Genomic DNA, 18937 nt, shown 5'->3' with positions numbered 1-18937 from the left:
CATCATTAAATCTTCTTCGGTACTCGCCATCGCCAACGCGTAGAGGTCCATAAATCTTTCGAAGAACTTTTCTCTCGAACACTCCCAAAGCCGCTTCATCTGCTGATGTCATGGTCCATGCTTATGCCCCATATAGCAGGACGGGTACGATAAGGGACTTGTGGAGTATGATTTTCGTTCGCCGAGAGAGGACTTTACTTTTCAATTGCCTACTTAGTCCAAAGTAGCATTTATTGGCAAGATTGATTCTTCGCTGGATTTCAGTGCTGATGTTGTTGCTAGTGTTGATGCTGGTGTGGCATAGGCTGTCACACGTACCATTTCCCCACTGTACTTATGTTTACCCATTAATTTATAACTAACCCATATATCGTATTATATATCTAGTATTGTATATATATTGAATTAAATTATATTGAAAAGTATCTTATTCTATTCATGGACGTGTGGCAGACTCCACCGCGTAAATCCATCAAACACGAATTCGCCGTAACCTGAAGTAAGGCGATCTGACATCACTGACAGCTGCCAAAGCGGCCATCGTATTTTTTTGCTAAATTTTATTATTGTCATATTGAAAAAAAGTCAGCATCTTGTGCTTTCAGCTTGCCATAATATTAAAAAGAATTGCGAGTTCTTCGATTAAAAAGGTATAATCCGAAAACCATAAAAGTGTTCCATTATTGAAATTGTATTATTAAAATAGAACAAACGCTTGTCAAACATTTGCTAATAAGTTTTACATAAATCCTCAGCGAGATTGTGCTCCGCCCTTTTCATTGTAAATGTTTGCGATACATAAATTGTTTATTTCTTATAAGTTGGTTTAGCTTAAAGCATTAAAATAGTAAACTTATCATATTGTGAAAATTCGCTGATGTTTTATTATTGCGTAAAAGCGACTTCAAAGTACCCAGCTATTCGCGCGAAATTCAGGGAAGTATCTTGCGGTGATTTGTAGATCCAGGTCAAGTTGTTTTGGTGTTTATTTCAACTGCAAGAATCCGAGCCTAAGCGGAATTCCTTCGACTGAGAGCCATACCCAGCTTCCATACAAAATTCGTTTTGCACAAAATATTAGCTTCTCTTCGTTCGCGTGGAAAGCCGCAATATTCAGCCTACCCCTTGCAGCAGCGCCAGTGGGAACCTCGCCCAGCAGCAATAAGAACCATAACCGGTGAGTACCAGCCTCTAAAGTAACTAATGGTCCTTCGAGCCGTGCGAAAACTCGTCTAAACATGTATGGTATTACAACATTTTAATGTGTATATGTAGGTAAATTATGTTTATTTATATGTAAGTATGTATATTAGACTGGGTCGATTTATTAACCGATATCGCGCCATCGATTTTTCGATAGGATTTGAGTATTTTTTTTGCGCACACAACACAGTTTAAAGCGCGTGGTTAGTGGAATAAGGTTTTAAGTGAGTGCATAATGGCAAGTTCAGAAGAGTTTAGTATTTGTAGAATTTACTACTATTTGATTAAAGTATCCTAACGCCCCAACTTTAATAATAATATACATTAGAGTGGGTCGATTTGTATGGATGAAAGTTAACCGATATCACGCCATCGATTTTTCGATAGGATTTGGGCTCAGGAAAAAAAGTTCCACTACGCATACCCAAAAAAATAATTTTCGAGCCTGCGAAATTTAATTTTTTTTTTTACTTTTTTTCGACTTTGATTTTTAATTAATTAATTTTCATATGTAAGTATACCCTGTCTGATCCAAAAATATCCGCTAAAAACGTTAGCGATAACAAAAAACTGTTATAGACAACATTTTTTTTTTAGCGGACATTTTTGGGTCGGACAGGGTATACATAAGAAAATTTTTTTTAGTAGGTCATGAAAAAAACGTTAAAAATCAAAGTCGAAAAAAGTCAAAAAAATGAAATCTCACAGGCTCGAAAATTATTTTTTCGATAAGTTGTAGATAAGTGGCTAACTGAAGATGGTGAAAGCCGTCCTTAAAGATTTCTTTAACATTATCGTTGATTAACCCAGTTCAACCATCTCGTCTGACTCATATGTGTAGTGAAAATTAGTTTCACCGTTCAGTTCCTTTATTTAACTGTCCGACTTGGCAACATATATTTTTTGGAGAAAATCAATATTAATAGTACATTAAAATGGCCCTCACTATAGCAGGCACCTTGTCGTTGGTGTCAGGGCTTAGCCGAACTCCATAGAGGCCGACTATGGGGCTGAGCAGTTTAGGGCCTGCATCTACGCCTTTCGCCACAGAGGAGGGCGGACGGATGTCGGTGACCCAGAACTGCCAACCTCTTAACCCAGGGTGTTACGCTCTTCGTGCCTATTGGAAGATTTGCAGCTGTAGTTGAACGGAGCCTTCTTGATACCGGGCGCCTCGGTAAGTAATGATGACCTTACCACAGCAAGGGGCGCTGTTGTGGCGGTCGATTGTTATCCAAATTTTTAACATTAGACCGCTGTGCCTGCCTGGTCGCTTTCACTGATGACTCGGGCGCGAATAGCGATGTTAGTATGCAGTCGGTGCGCTCGGTAAAGGAGCGATCACCAGCCCGGACACAGAACTAACGTTAGAACGGGAACAATGAGATAGGGACCTTAGGAAAGCCCTCGCACAATACCGTGCAGCATTAAGAATTATGCAGCGCTTGGCTCCAGTGGTTAACCCAACCAACGACGAGAGCGATCGCTTTTCATGGGCCAGAGAGACAGTCAAATAATGTCGAAGACAGTTCACTGACAAAAACTTTGCTACTACCAATCCTCAATTTTGCAACCGCATCGAAGAGGAAGAAGCCCCGAGAGGCAAGACACAGTAGGGGATGGTAAACGCCCACGTCCCAGAACCAGGAGGCGAACTAGACGGAATAACAGGAAGCAGACATCAAAATCTGTATGGGGAGGTGGAAAAGGACCTCGAGAACCTGAAAATAGCGGCAAATGACAGGAGCATAAGCGCAGTGGCAGAGGTGCACAAACAGATCAATGATGCTGAACATTTTAAGAATAACTACAATGTGTTTAAGACAGGAGAGGTAGTAAAGTACCTGCAAGTAGCAGAAAAAGACACACGTATAGGCGTACAGGTCTTGGAAGTGAGCAAACAGCTCAATGATGCTGCGAATCTACAAAGACGCTTCGTGCACTGGAGGGCGAAACGGACTTCAAGAGCTTGGAAACAGCGGTAAAAGTGCATTGCGTGAGCGCAGTGGCGGAGAATTTGGAAAGATAAATCTCCAACACAGTAAAGTGGCATCGAGCGAGCTCCTCCTAGCTCTTGAGGTGGGTTAGTTTGATGTTGCGCAGATACAGGAGGCATCGCTCTCCTCTGTAGAAAAGGTTTCTGGAATCAGCGCTCGCGGGTTCAGCGTTTATTACGCAAAGACGGAAAGCGGTGTTAGAGCTGCAGTCATGGTTAGAAAACACCCATAGTCGTGTATGCATCTTACTTCAGCACCGAATTCTTAGCGGTGGTCGCAATAGAGGGGCAAAAGAACCGTCCCGTATCCTGGCATCCTGCTACATGGCTCATAATGTGCAAGCTCCACCAGAACAGTTCAAAAGGCTGGATCGAGAAGCGTGCAGAGGACGGCTTATCATCGTAGTGTTCCTACACATGTATGTTGGGCCAAAGTCAAGCAATGTGCTGGATATCAAATTAAACTCTAAGCATGATATATTGGGGTACAAATAGAGGGTGGTCCTTGACAGGCAATCTTTCTCAGACTACACATATGCATTCCCCTAAAGAGTTGAGAGAAGAGCAAAACCTTTAGAAACCCTAGGGCAACGGACTGGTACAAATTTCAGAAATCTGTATCAGGTAGAGTGGGACTAAAGAGGTTGCCACCGGAGAGGAGTTGGAGGAATGCAAAAACTTCTTATAAAGAGCGCAGGCAACTGCGTACAACAGAGCTTGTTCTCCTAGAAGATTCAAGGGGAAAGCAAAGCCAGGTAAAATAGATTTTTAAATTGGCAACAGTTGCGGAAAGCGAGGAGTGCTGGGACGAATATCGTGATGTTTTAAGGATCTATAAACGTGAAATGAACAGGTCGAAGAGGGTTTAATGGAAACATTTCTGTGCGGACATAGAATGCTCCAGCGAAACAGCGAGAATGAAGAAAGTCCTATCTAAGGGAGATGCGGTCCAGGGACGGATAAAAAAGACGACGAGAATGGACACATAGTAGGGAAGAGTCCCTTGAGGCACTACTTACCCCTTTCGACCCGACATTCGCACAGCAATGATGGAATCCAAATTTTCATTGGAGTTGGTTATTTAGGTGAAATGTATTATACCAATCAAAGAAAATCTGAAGTATAATAAGAGGGTGGCTTAGGGGGTGGTGGTAAACCATTGTACCATCCGGGATGTTATGTGGTACAACTATGTACCAACCGTCCAGTAAAACACCTTTTTTTAATTAATAATAACTCACACAAAAATGTAGATATGACATATAATAAGCAATACTTTATTGAATTTATATTTTATTGAAGAACATTTTGGTAAAACATATTGTTATACATAAAATTCACGTATGAAAGGGAGTAAAACAGATGTTACAAAGCGGCATTTGACACTCCTGACCTATTGTCTTAGTGCGAGTCTGAATTTTTTGAGAACTGCAGTTGGTACAACGACGTCGTTTAGAACCTTCAACAGGAAGATGCATTGCCTTAATTGAGGAGATTTGTGGCAGTCGTCCAGGCTTTAGTCATCGGCGAACGGAAGTGGTTTCTGAGCTTTCGTTGATCAATTACTCAGCTAAGGTAACTAAAAATGTTTTGAATGGCATCTTGATCCGGTTGATATCATCACAAATAACACAAGCATTTACGGCTGACATCACTATCAAACGATAAAATACCTTCTTCCACCACTTATCCGATTTCCTATCGTATTCGTAAAGCCCAGACATTTGATCAGCCAATTCGACCCCTCCCATGATCTCCCAATAAAATTTTATTTGATTTTGACATGGTAATTGAATCTTTTCGCCTGTTTTCAAGGTTTTTGTCCCAGGCGCTACAGTAGCTACGTGACAACTGCTCAGTACCAATACTTCTTTACTGTCTTGCCATTTTGCGCACAACAGTCCAGTTGATGTGCATTTGAACTCCGTTTCACCTCTCTTCAGTTTTTTTTCTAGAGAACTTACGCATATCTTTTCTGGTATGTTATCTGCTATCATATTGTTGCACAAAATATCTACGAGTCATCCTAGATAGTAAATTGTCGTGGAAACTCCATGTGGAAGAGAGAACGAAGAAAGCCTTCGCGACACTGTAGGCATGCAAAGGGATGCTAGGATGTACTTGGGGCCTATCACCCAAACTCTCTCATTGGGTATTTACGGCAATTGTCAAACCCATACTTTACTATGGGGTCCTTGTTTGATGGCTAGCCACACAAAAAAGTACGTATACCAAAAAAATAGAGAAGGTATGCAGATAATCAATGATTAGCATAACGGGATCTCTAAAAACTATTGGAACAGCAACATTGCATGCTCTTTTGCACATCCCGCCTCGGGCAGCTTGAGTGCAAGGCGCGATAGCCTCCGAAGAGATTTTAGGCCGAGCTTCTCTTCCAATTTTCGTCGTGCTCCTTTTAGTTTTTCCAACAAATTGGGTGGGCGGGACATACTTGCTTTATGCCGATTCCGAACGGCATCTGCAAGGCAGATGAGTTTTCATTGAGAGCTTTTCATGGCAAAACACTCGGAGCGCTTGCCAAACACTGCCGAGGGGCGACCCCGCTTAGAAAATGTTTCTTCCAATTGAAAAACCTTGTTTGTAAAATTTTGATGTTGCTTTGCCCGGGGCGTGAACCCAGGATCTTCGGTGTGGTAGGCGGAGCACGCTACCATCACCCCACGGCGGCCGCCGGCCAAAGCAGTATAGCGCCATATAATATCGGGCAAACGGAATATATGGTTCCGTGCCTGAGCATCGAGAGAATTCAGGGGGCCACAATTGAGCCGGAAGGTTGGCGTTAGGGTACAGATATGACAGATCATACAATTCACGTGTATACAGATGGCTCCAAGTTAACCGAAGGGGTCGGGTCTGCTGTGTACTGTGTCGATCCAGAAATAAGTAGATCTTACAGGCTGGCAGATTACTGCAGCGTCTTTCAGGCGAAAATTATCGCCGTGAAGAAAGCAGCAGAAATTCTGGGGGAAGAGTCCTTAAGCTGCAGTTGCGTCAATATATATTGATAGTCAAGCGGCGATTAAAGCAATAATCTCATCAAAAAGTGTTCTGGAAAGCAAAGAAGCATTGAAAAATTTCGCTGGAGCCGAATCCTACATCTATACTGACGTCCCAATAAAAGACGTCCCAATCCGTTTAGGAGAAATCAAAAGGAGACAGGAGTTGCATATCTATATCACTACATAGTATGCAAGAAAGTCGCTTTTTCTGTCCCTATGTCCTTTGATTGCTTAAACCTTTAAAACTACTCAACGGATTTTCATTCGGTTTTTTTAATAGATAGAGTGATTATATGTTTAACATATATGTATAATAATATCCATTAAATAGTGAAGAAATATTGTTATTTTTGAAGTTTCTAATGTGATGTAAATAATTACATCTATATATATAAAAGAAAGTGGTGTTAGTTACACTATTTACAACTCAAGAACGGACGAACCGATTTGGCTTAAAATTGGTGGAGGTAGCTTAGAACCAGGAGACGGACATAGGATACTTTTTATCCCGTTCTGGCTAGGGCCTTGAGATCAAAACGTGGACCTGGGTAATCCTGGGATGTGTTTGTACAATATGGGTATCAAATGAAAGCTGTTTATGAGTATTTTGATACAGGGTATTTTTCGTACCGCTGGGTGACTACAGTTTCGAGATATAGGCCAAAACGTGGACCCGGACACCCATAGAATGTATGTGTAATATGGATGTCAAATTAAAGCTGTTGCTGAGAGCTTTAAAGTAATTTTCATTGCGATATTCGATTTAGTCGCATCAACCTGGCAAAACTGATAAATATGCATGCGAAGCCGAAATAAAGACATGAATTAATAATACTGTTATGAATATTAGCAACACTAAGGGGTACTGTCATCTCTAAGCGATACTAAGCAGTGACTTGTATGCACATCAACAAATGAATCATTATATCTACCCATATGTCCATACAAGCAGCGGAGAGAAAACGCACAAACACATGCATATATCTGAGATGCTCCCAAAAGTAGGCAATGGTTTGTGCAAGTATCACTCACAAATACACGCGCATATGAGAACGTAGTAATTTTATAGCAGATAACTAACTAGTAAATTCTAGAATATAAAAGCCTAGAACTATGCAACGAGGAAACCAGACAGTATAAAAGGCGGCAACAGTAGAGGCACGACAATCAGTTTGATTTAAGACGCTATCTGGCGAGCAATAATAGTGTTATTCTGAAGTACTTTAATAAAGGCCATTTTGCATTATTGAATAGTGGAGTTATTTATTCAACAGATTGGTGATTCAAACGTTAGCAGAAGGTTGCAAATAAGGGGAATTGCAGTAAATTCGTTACAATACCCACATACCTATTTACATAGGTCCTATTCGATTTGCCTGAAGTTTGGTATATAAATTTGCCTATTAGTATTTAAGATCCTTTTTTCCGGGAAGTATACCAGAGACGGAGTGCGACTGGGATTAGGACTAGGACTGGGGCTGAGACTCGGAGTGGGACTGGGACTCGGAATGGAACTGGAACAAAATACATACCACCCTCTGGGACTGTCAATAAGGGATGAAGAAGGATGAGAACTTGAGAGAAGAGAAAAGAGGGAAGGAGAAGGAGACTGAGAAAGAGATAGTGAGATGAAGATAGAGATAGATGAAGCGAAAAATACGGAGGGAGGAGTGAATAAAAGGATTAGGAAAAAGTGAAGAGGGGGGAGGGCAGAGTCAGACGGAAAAAGCTTATTAAAATGTATGCAGATTGGCCAAATTTAGGGCAGGACAACGTCTGCCGGGTCTTCTAGTATATATGAATATAAAATAAAAATTACTGCTCGCCTAGCATAGCTTATTGCGAGTACTCTGTCGTGAGCCTAACACTATCAAAACTTATATACTAACAAACTTAGCACTAACAAAATTGCCTAGTTTCGTTTATTATTTACTGATTTTTCCACATACATAGTTCGGCAACACCAGAACGCAAATTTTGAACCGTTTCTTACTAAAACCTAATTTCACTATATATTTTATTTCATTGCAATCAACAACATAATTCTAGATCCAAGAGCTTTGTGACCAACACTAGGTTCACAACGTTTGGTTGGTGAAAGACATAGACTTATCCTATGTCAAAATATAGAAACACTTTTTGGTTGCATGCACATATATTTGTTTGTTCAGCTTGAATTAAAGGAAAGTCTTCACTATATATATTTAATACTAATAAAAAAAAACAAAAATTTGGTCCTTTTTTTCAATGAATTTTGGTCCCAAATGAAAACATGATGTGGCAACCGTGTTCGCTTTACCGAAAATGTCTCACTTGTAGATACGAGGTTAACGAATAAACGGGACGATGTGTATGTATATGCATATTATGCATAAGTTTCTACAAAGGTATATTGTAATTTATTCTGTGAAAGTACATAATGTAAACAAATACATATGTATAGCAAGAGGCAACACTTTTTTACTATTATCTTTACTTATTTGCGCTTACAATTCTTTATTTTTCAGTTTTGCCTTTTTCTAAACAACAGCTGTTGTGTGGTTATTTCGATGTAACCACCTACTTTTGTGGGAAAAAAATTATCCGGCTACTTTCGCGGATAGAATACCAAAAGGGTGTAAAAGTTGCCACATGATTTCATTACCGTGGTGAAGAATGTTGTTCACACTAGAATCGGGGCGTTAGAGGGTAGAAGTTGGAAACAAAACGTTTTCCAACCACCCTATGTTCATATGTACCCGTTATCGCAGAAAGGCGTTTGAAGCATATCGAAATACAAACTTTTCTCCCATTTTCTAAAGATGGAAGAGCGAGATGTATTTTATAAACCGTTTAGTAGCAAACGTATCCTTTTGTATAAACGACATTGATGCAACTAATGCCCCTATTACCGTTTACAACTCAACTCTGGTTGGGTTGAAATTTCGCAATTTGGTATTACCGATTACAACTCAACTTGTCAAAAAAATGTCGGTTGAGTTGTCTAGTCTAACAACTTTTTGTGGCATTACCGTTTACAACCTTGTGTTGGTGTAGTTGTCAAAGACGTCAAAATCTTACAACGGATTACCAGCAGTTGTCTCAGACAATTTTGCAGTTGTTTGGAAAAAAGGTAACTTTTTACAAGACGGTTCACCACCTAATTTTTAACAAAAATTTTGAAAGTTGGTATCAAAAGACACGTTTCCACCTCCGATTTAAGAATCCGAAAACAAAAATTTTTAAATTTAATTTTTGTCATATCATTTCGGTTGAAATTTTCATATGGTTGTATTTTACCAGATTTTTTGTACACACTAATGCAGAAAGGCGTTGGACCCACCCAGGGTGATTTTTACAAATCGCGGTCAAATGGCGCCAACACAGAAAGACCTTCTGTGCAAAAAAATTGTGCATCGGGCCTCATATTTCGGACCCTCTGGGCCATTTTGTGGGTTTTTGTAAATATTTTTCGACAGAAATAAAATTTTTAATTTCCGCTTTCAAATCCTAAAAACGTAGATCGAAATGCGTCTTTTGATACCACCTTTGATAAGAGTTAGATGGTACACGGGCTCACAAAACGTTACCAAACGTTACTTGGTGCTTGGTAGTTCCAAAATGATCACGCGAATGTTTTCCGTATTCGCGACATGTTAATCACCAACATTTTCGCTATTATAAAATATATTTCATTCATACAATATCTTATAATAACAAAATCACTTTTGCAAATGCTTAAATTTTCGCCACAAATTGATCAGCTGTTCATTAATCTGTCAAATTATCACTTTCTTAGGTTGGCAGCACCAATTCAGCTTCAACTGAAATAAGTTGTAATTCGTAATACCAAATAGGAGTTGAGTTGTCTGAAAGTTTAGTGTTTTTATTTACAACCCAACTAAGTGGAGTTGTATATCGTAATAGACCCTTTAGGCGTGGTCCAATTTTGAACCTTGTACCTCTCTGTAAAGAAGACCATATCAGTCTCCACCGCGTTGACTTTCAACCCGACATTAGATGCCAAGGTATGAATATTCCAAAGCGCCCGATCCATCAAAGAGCTAATCGTTGGAAGGCACGTTCCACTTATGACAATTGCAACATCATCTACGTAAGCCGTAAGTTTTACGGGTCCCTCATCGAATCACCTGAGCAGTTGGTTGATGACCAGCGCCCACAGAAGAGGTGATAGCATCCCTCCCTGCTGCGTGCCTGTTCACTGATTTCATGGCCTCATACAATACCCATTGTGATGTAATCTTCCTGCAATTTAACATGCAGCCAATACATCTGGTTAAGGCTGGATGTATTTTAATGTAATTAATACCATCCATAATCGCCTATTTAGAAACATAATTGAAAGCCCCGGCAATGTCTAAGAAGACTCCTAGAACATATTCCTTATATTCCAGGGCTTTCTCTATGCTTATTACCACCCTATGCAATGCGGTGTCTATTGACTTGCCTTTAGTGTACGCATGCTGTGTTGTGGAGAGCAGCTTTTCATCCACGTTGGACTTTATGTACACTTCTATCAGTCTCTCAAAGGTTTTGAGCAGAAATGACGTTAAGCTAATGGGTCTATAGTTTTTGGGATACACGTGACCGACCTTCCCCGGCTTTGGTAGGGAAGCTACACGAGCAGTTCTCCAAGAGTGCGGTACATGATTCGGTCTTATGCACCCATCGAATATTATTTTAAGCAATTCCACGACCGCTCTACTTGAAACTTGTAGCATGGCCGGGAATATACCATTTGGGCCCGGTGATTTAAACTTAGAAAACGTCTTCACTGCCCATTCGATCTCGGTATCGGTCACCAAGCCCGGCACTACCCGCTCCGCGATCGAAGTGTGAGTGCTGTCTTCTGGCTCTTCTAAACCTCCTTCCGATGGGAAATGTGTATCGAAAAGCCACTCAATGAATTCCTCCCTATTACGTGACCATTCCCCGTTCTCTTTCTTTATTAGTCCCTGGACTATGTTTCCCCTTGCCGTGCTGTTTCGCTGGAGCACTCTATGTCCGTACAGAAACTTTTCTATGAGATTTTCTTCGCCCTGGAAATTTCACGCTTGTAGATCCTCTGTAAATCCCTATACTTGTCTCGACACACTTCGCTTCCCGCGGTCTTTGATGGCTTAAACATTTCTTTTACATGTCTTCTTAGAAGACTCAGCTCATTGCTCCACCATGGCGGCTTTAGTTTTCCTCTGAATCTTCTTAGAGGGCAAGCTTTGTTATACGCAGTCATAAGCGTCCTTGTTACGAATTCATTAGACTTTTCCAGTTCCTCCAATTTGGCAACTTCTTTGGGTTGTCCCGGTTTTGTTTCTACCTGTTTCTGGAATTTAGTCCAGTTCGTTGACCTGGGGTTCCTAAAGGTTCCTCCCTTCTCTACCCTCTTTAGGGGGATGCTGAAGCTGATATATGCATGGTCGGAGAAGGAGGGTCTATCAAGAACCATCCAATCATACCTTGATATATCACGTTCGGAGGCCAATGAAATATCCAGAACATTGCAGGATGTTGGACCCCTTGCCCCTGTTGGCTATCTGCAAATTGGTTTGCAGGATGTAACAAAATAGAGATTCGCTCTCTCGTTCGTATCTGCTCCTACCGACGCATTGTGATGCGCCTATGACCAACCGCCCTTCGTCCTGTACTAGCCTCTTGCACTCCATCGGTGGAACCTCCGCAGCATGGGCCATGTAGCAGGATGCCAGGATAAATGCCTGCTTATTCTTTTGCTCAACGGCCACCACTACGAGGTCGTCAGTAGTGTAATTAGGCAGCATACATAAATGCAGCTGTTTCCTTATATTACTACAGCTCGCACCCGTCATTCCGTTTGCGCGTAGTAGACGCCAAATCCGCCCGCGCTAAGTCCAGAAACCTTAAAATAAGTTTAAAATTTGTGTTATTTATTTGCATATTTTTATAGAAACCCACGGACATAAGCTAGTGATCTATAAAGCAGGAGAGGCGTTTACAAAAGTGCGGGGCTGCAAAATCCATGTGCAAAGCCTACGATATTAGAATCACAAACTGGCTCATATCTCTGAAGAGAGAAGACTCAAGGCTCACGATAGGCATACTAACTGGACACTGCCTTCTGGCGTCATATTCTTATAAGTTAGGCCTCGTCAGTAACAGCAGGTATAGGAAGTGGAGCTGCAGGAAAAAACCGTTGAGCACGTTCTGAGTTCGTGTAATGAGCTCGCCAGGTCAATGCTATAGCTATTAGGGGCGGCAGAGTTGCCAAATCTCGAGGCAGCAGTTAAGATAGGTCCTGGAAAACTTCTAGTATTTGCGAAGAGGGCGGGGTTATTCTATAACATAAGTCCTGGCACAAGAAGAAATAAAGATAGTTACGTTTTATATGTCTCGTGAAAAATTTATGTGAACACGTGCCTTTTGAATAAAAAAACGATTCAGTTTTAAGTTTTTGAATATGAAATGGAAATTCTGAATATGAATTGTAACTCTCTGAATATCAATTGCAATTATCTGAGTCTCAATTGCAGCTATCTTATTATGAATTGTAGTTCCTGATTATGAAATAAAAGTTTTGAATATGAATTGAAATTTTCTGAATATCGTTTGTAACTTTCTGAATATGAAATGGAATTCTGAATATGAATTGCAGTTTTCTGAATATCAATTGTCTTTTACTGAATATGAAATATAAATTCTGAACATGAATTGTAATTTTCTGCATATGAACTGCAACTTTCTGAATATAAACTGAAACATTCTGGTACTAATTGGGGTTTTTACATTTGGTCGTCAAACAAATTCTGGTAACACTATGCACACAATTGGCCTATGTGGGGTCTTTATTGACCGGCCGGTTCAACGTAATTTAACATACCACCATCAGTTTTGGGAAACCTTTTTTAAATCTGCCTATCTGTGAGTCATCTAGAAGTTTTTTTATAAAGGTTGCATTGCTCTAAACTTTTTCATTAGTTTCAAGTGTCTAGCTCATCGCTAAGTTATTTAAAAATCAATCGCTATCATATTTCTCTTTTCTAAATATCTCAATGTGTGACATCTAGCGGAATTTTTCCTGCACCATGTTTTATAGTAATTTCCATCAAAACTGTGATCAAATTTTCCTAGGACTTTAAGGTAAATAGGCCTTATGACCAGTTTGTAGTGGTCGTAAGGTTGATTGATCTTATGTCCGTTGATTTTGTCACCCCACCATCAAATTATTGCATTGTCATCGGCCCTTCATACGTGCGCATGCAAAGTTTCAAAACAATCAAACTTCTGGAAATTGGTGAGATTTATGCTCAAAGATTCTGTTAAATGTATACATACAACCGATGGCGGCCACCGTGGTGTGATGGTAGCGTGCTCCGCCTACCACACCGAATGCCCTGGGTTCACACCCCGGGCAAAGCAACATCAAAATTTTAGATATAAGGCTTTTCAATTAGAAGAAAATTTTTCTAAGCGGGGTCGCCCCTCGGCAGTGTTTGGCAAGCACTCCGAGTGTATTTCTGCCATGAAAAGCTTTTAGTGAAAAATCATCTGCCTCGCAGATAGGTCCCGTCCCGCCAATTTGTAGGAAAAATTAAAAAGAAGCACGACGCAAATTGGAAGAGGAGCTCGGCCTAAAATCTCTTCGGGGGTTATCGCGCCTTACATTGTTTTTTTACACAACCGAAGCTAATAATAGCTAGGCAAAAAACAGCTCACTTTGATGGCCTCGAAAAAGTCATGTACATTTCTGTGCTCATAAGCACTAATCGCCTTAGTCCGATGTAAAAGGATATGAACCCCTTACCTTTGTTGAAAATGTATAGAAATGAAAATTGAGTCTATGTCAAATTACAGCCAAGATACGAGTGCGTCGATTTTTTCTTTAATGATAGATAGTAGTTCGTATTGTCATCGTTCAGCGCAACACCCAATTGTTTGCCTCTTTAACCAATCAAGGGAATGTAGAACTTACGACGCGTTTGTTAAATCCAGGGTTCGCAATCATATCCCCACACTCGTACGGGAACGCGAATTTATACACCCTAACGAATATACCCGAAACCTGGTTTAGACCAATGAGGAATAGCATCATTATACGCCAGCAATTCTACGTACTTATAACAGATTATATATCATCTCGATCGTGATCGGTTCCTGAAACCTAGCTTTTTTCGAATGGCGCGAGGAGGTTCTTCGTATTCCTTACGAAGCTCTGCCCATAAATCTTCCCTCCAGAAGAAATCCATGACGCCTGAAAGGGTTTTTTATAGGAGCTTTACAGGGAACTGAAGAGCAGGCAAAGCAGCATACAAGTAACTTTATCTCGCGCTACATGGTATAAATATCAAATAACGAAAGAGAATAGACCACTGTCTCTAACAAGTTATTACCCTATACATACACTGCTAGGAATAATTATTGTAATAATTCAAATTGTAAATGTAAAAATGTGGCGGCCTCCGTGGTGTGATGGTAGCGTGCTCCGCCTACCACACCGAAGATCCTGGGTTCACGGCCCGGGCAAAGCAAGATCAAAATTTTAGAAATAAGGTTTGTCAATTAGAAGTAAATTTTTCTAAGCGGGGTCGCCCCTCGGCAGTATATTTCTGCCATTAAAATCTCTTAGTGAAAACTCATCTGCCTTCCAGATGCCGTTCGTAGTCGGCATAAAACAAGTAGGTCCCGTCCCGCCAAAAAGGAGCACGACGCAAATTGGAAGAGAAGCTCGGCCTAAAATCTCTTCTAAGGTTATCGCGCCTTACATTTATTTATTTATTAAATGTAAATTTCGTAGCAGTGGTCACAAACAAAAATTAAAGCTTTACTCACATTTCCAACTGCTGCATCGCATGGTTTTTCATTTTATCATAACGTTGTTCTTGTAATCTCAAATTTTCCAAGATTTGCCGCTTTTCTGCCAATAGAGCTTCTTCATTTGTTTTTAGTGTCAACGTCATTTCCTTGCTCTTGCCATATTTTCTATTTTTAAAGAAAAAATTCATATATATATACTTTGGCTTAATAAGTCTTATCGCATAACGCTTATTCACACCTTTCTGGTTATTAGGATATATAGTTGAAAATATTTAATTATTAGCTAAACTGAGTAAAAAATATAACGATATAACCAAAAAGTATGAGTTGCCGAATAATTTTTCTTCGCTTTCTTACACATGCAAATCTGTAAATGTTGTTTCAAGTGATGTGAGATGCTGATAATTGGAGTCGCGATCTGTCTTCACCTCCGACAACTGTTTCTCGTAATTTTGTATTAACTGCTCTTTCTCGGCGATTAGCTCCGCAATAGCTTTTTCATACGCTTCAATTACACCACTGTAAGAAAGTAATTAGAAGTATGTAATTTAAAAACTACTTGGGTAAAATGGTGCAAAATATATGTACATAAGCGCATAGAAATATAGAAATGGCTCTCAAAAAAGGTGTGAGTGGATGGAGGATCATAATATTGCTAGTGCGATTTCAGATTTTTATGCTAAAAGCATTCTCTCGCTTAATTTTGTTCAAAAACGTAATATGTATCTTAGAATTCGATAGTGTTTATTTCAAAAAGCAATAAATATTCGAAGATATTTTAACTAAACTACGTGCTTTGATTCAGTCACATGAGGTTTGCTCTGAAATCAACATTTGTGACAAATGCAGCCATCTTTCCCCAAAAGAGAAGTTCAAATTTGCAAATGTATAAAAAATTGTACTAGTAATAATAGCAGGTAAAAAATTGCCTGCTTTTTTTAAGTTTTTTTTTAAGAAACTTGGTAGCTCTTTTTAGGTTTTTGTTCAAAATTTTAGAAAATCTAGATAAACAAAAATCGAGGAATAGTTACATTATTAAAACAACATCAACTTTATATCGATTTAGTTCCGTGTGTTTGCCATTCGATTAAATAGACGGTTTCATCTGCTTCAAAACTACTTCCAAACGAAATTTAAATTTTTGATTTCAGAAACATTTAACTGGTTTTCTAAGTCCGCAAGTAGACAAATGAGCTATACAGTGCTATTTGCTGCCATTAAGGACGGACCCGAACCATTGCAAACTGCGAATGAGATAACATTTTTCCCATGTATGTAATACTTCTATATTGCTACTTCAGATTGGGTACACTTACAAACATTAGAGTGTCGATATAAGTATTGTTGCTCAAATGTTTTTGTTTTCAATACAATCACTAAAATTATGTAGGCTGTTTTTTTATTTCGAGTTAAAAATTAAATTAAAAAATAAACAATGGTGTTCTGAGTAGCTTTTCAATAGTTCTGGAGTTCCTGAAAAGGAGAAAAATGGTCTGCTAAATTGCGCAATTATCATATTTTGCAGTTCTAAAAAATTACATTCGGCGTAGTTTCGCACAAGATTTTTTCTCATTTTCAGGAATACCAGAACTATTTGAAAACCTACTCAGAATAATTTTTGTTTGGCGAGATTGGATTTGCCAACTTCACAGATATGTGATATTATATACTATTACTACGTAGAAGACTTTAAACAATTTTTAAAAAACATATATTATCCGTAAACTATTTAATTTATATTTTATGAAACTGGAGAACAAATTAATTTTAGTTTTTACAAGATGTATGAAATGTTTACACTGTTATGTTTTTTATGAAAAGATGCACAAAACGCTTGAAAAGTTGCTTAAACTTTTAGCTGTTTTTAGCTTTACCAATTTGTAAGATCGCTTTTTTGTCTTGTTTTTTCGTCCATCAAGCATTTTTTCTGAAAAAGTTCTGGCAACACTAGTCATAACGCCTTATTCGTAACCTTCTTTCTACTTAACCATATCTATTGGCATCGGTTGTTGGTGCCTTATATTATTATTATTAATATTCAAAAATTTAACAAATTCACCAACTCAAATATTTTTAGGATAAGGATATGACAAATAACTGAAAATCAATTGGTTGGCTATGGTTTGGTTATCCTGAGTCGTTACAGTATGGCATCACTGACCAATTACGTACCCATAAGGTTGGTTGGACCAGATGTTTTACGTGGATATGTCTAAGGAAAGTTTTCCAGGGCCTTAATTTGAATTTTTTCGAAAAGCCCATTAAATTGACACTTGTTTATCTTATTTCATACTAGGACGTAAAAGTTGAGTTGCTCGAAGGAAATTTTTGTATACATAGTTTCTCGAATATGCACCCTCTACTGATAAATTGGGGTGGACAAAAGCTGGATTCCTTTAACATGCTTATGTTAGCTTCACTTGTATAGATGTTTGTTTGTAACTCTCTACGAGGTAGGCGCGCTAGGAGAGTTACAAACAAATTAATATAGTTTAAAACTAAAAAAAACCCTTTTATAGTATATGAAAGTAATAAGTGAAAAATAAATAGTATAAAAAAACTAAAAAAAGCAAAGCTTTTAAATAATATCGAACTAAAAAATTAAAATTTTCAAAATAACTTTAAAACATTCACGTTATTTTGGGATGTCACGGCGAACTGAACTACCATCTCACGCAGATACTGAGGGAGATATCGGTTTCAAAGAGTATTTATGGAAGCGTAGGATAGAGGAAGATCCTCTTTGCCAAGGTGTACCATGGAGTTAGAAAACGCAAAACACATAATGTTCCACTGGCCCCGTTTTTACAAGGAAAGACTCACCTTGCATAGAGTTTTTGGATAGGAACCTACCACGAGAAATTTAGTATCACAAATGTGCAACAGGAAGGAATGCTGGACTGCTGTGAGCAAAATGGCATTTATAGTCGACACCCCTGATGGATGCTGAGAGGGTGCAGAGAAATGCGCAGGCGAAGCAGTGGCGATTAAATCGACACTCGGAGCAAATAGCGGGAACCTGGACGCAGGGACAACAGTAGGCTCTTAAAAAATGAGAAATATGGAACGTCACCCTGAAGTTATGCGAAAGTGGTACCCGGGTGGGCGACGGTTCAAAAAGTGGGGCTGTTTTTTAGTCTACGGACACACGGTTGCTACTACGGCACCAATTATGGTGCATTAGGCATTTTTCAGACCTCCCACAAAAAAAAGGTAGTTATGAAAGACCAAGTTCACGTTTCTTGCATATTAACATCGATCCTGTCGGACCATTGCCTTCCCCGCATGGATATTCGTACATTTTAACTTGCATTGATCGATTCACTCTGGCGGCCACTGTGGTGTGATGGTAACGTGCTCCGTCTACCACACCGTATACCCTGGGATCACACCCCGGGCAAAGCAACATCAAAATTTTAGAAATAAGGTTTTTCAATTAGAAGAAAATTTTTCTAAGCGGGGTCGCCCCTCGGCAGTGTTTGGCAAGCGCTCCGAGTGTATTTCTGTCATTAAAAGCTCTCAGTGAAAACTCATCTGCCTTGCAGATGCCGTTCGGTGTCGGCATAAAACATATAGGTCCCGTCCAGCCAATTTGTAGGGAAAATCAAGAGGAGCACGACGCAAATTGGAAGAGAAGCTCGGCCTTAGATCTCTTCGGAGGTTATCGCGCCTTACATTTTTTTTTATCGATTCACTCGCTGGCCGGAAGCATTTCCCATAGTTGACATAAGTAACGTTCAGTTGCAGACGTTTTACTTCATGGGTGGATATCTCTGTTTGGAGTTCCTTCAAGAATTACAACGGATCCAGGTCGTCAATTTGAATCAAATCTTTTTAAGGAACTTACACAGCTTCTCACCTTCAATGTTGGTCGCCTTGTCGTGGAGAAGGGGCTTAAGTATCATGTTGGAATCTCCTCTGTGGAGGGGTC

General features: G+C 39.5%; 1 protein-coding gene across 12 annotated transcripts in view; it reads right to left on the bottom strand.

Moving 5' to 3' along the window:
• The window catches only part of tacc (transforming acidic coiled-coil protein), a 593942-nt gene that overhangs the window by 79090 nt on the left and 495915 nt on the right, over positions 1-18937 (bottom strand). For all 12 annotated transcript variants that reach the window (XM_067759783.1, XM_067759785.1, XM_067759788.1 and 9 more), the window contains 2 exons: positions 15364-15525; positions 15022-15171 (listed from right to left, as the gene is read on the bottom strand). In XM_067759783.1, the coding sequence (XP_067615884.1) occupies positions 15022-15171; positions 15364-15525 (312 nt within the window). The remainder of the gene's footprint in view (positions 1-15021; positions 15172-15363; positions 15526-18937) is intronic.

Source organism: Eurosta solidaginis, chromosome 1 (genome assembly GCF_040869045.1).
Source record: "Eurosta solidaginis isolate ZX-2024a chromosome 1, ASM4086904v1, whole genome shotgun sequence".
NCBI lineage: Eukaryota > Metazoa > Arthropoda > Insecta > Diptera > Tephritidae > Eurosta > Eurosta solidaginis.
The sequence above is the reverse complement of the archived record's forward strand: the minus strand, read 5'-3'. Positions and strand labels throughout refer to the sequence as shown.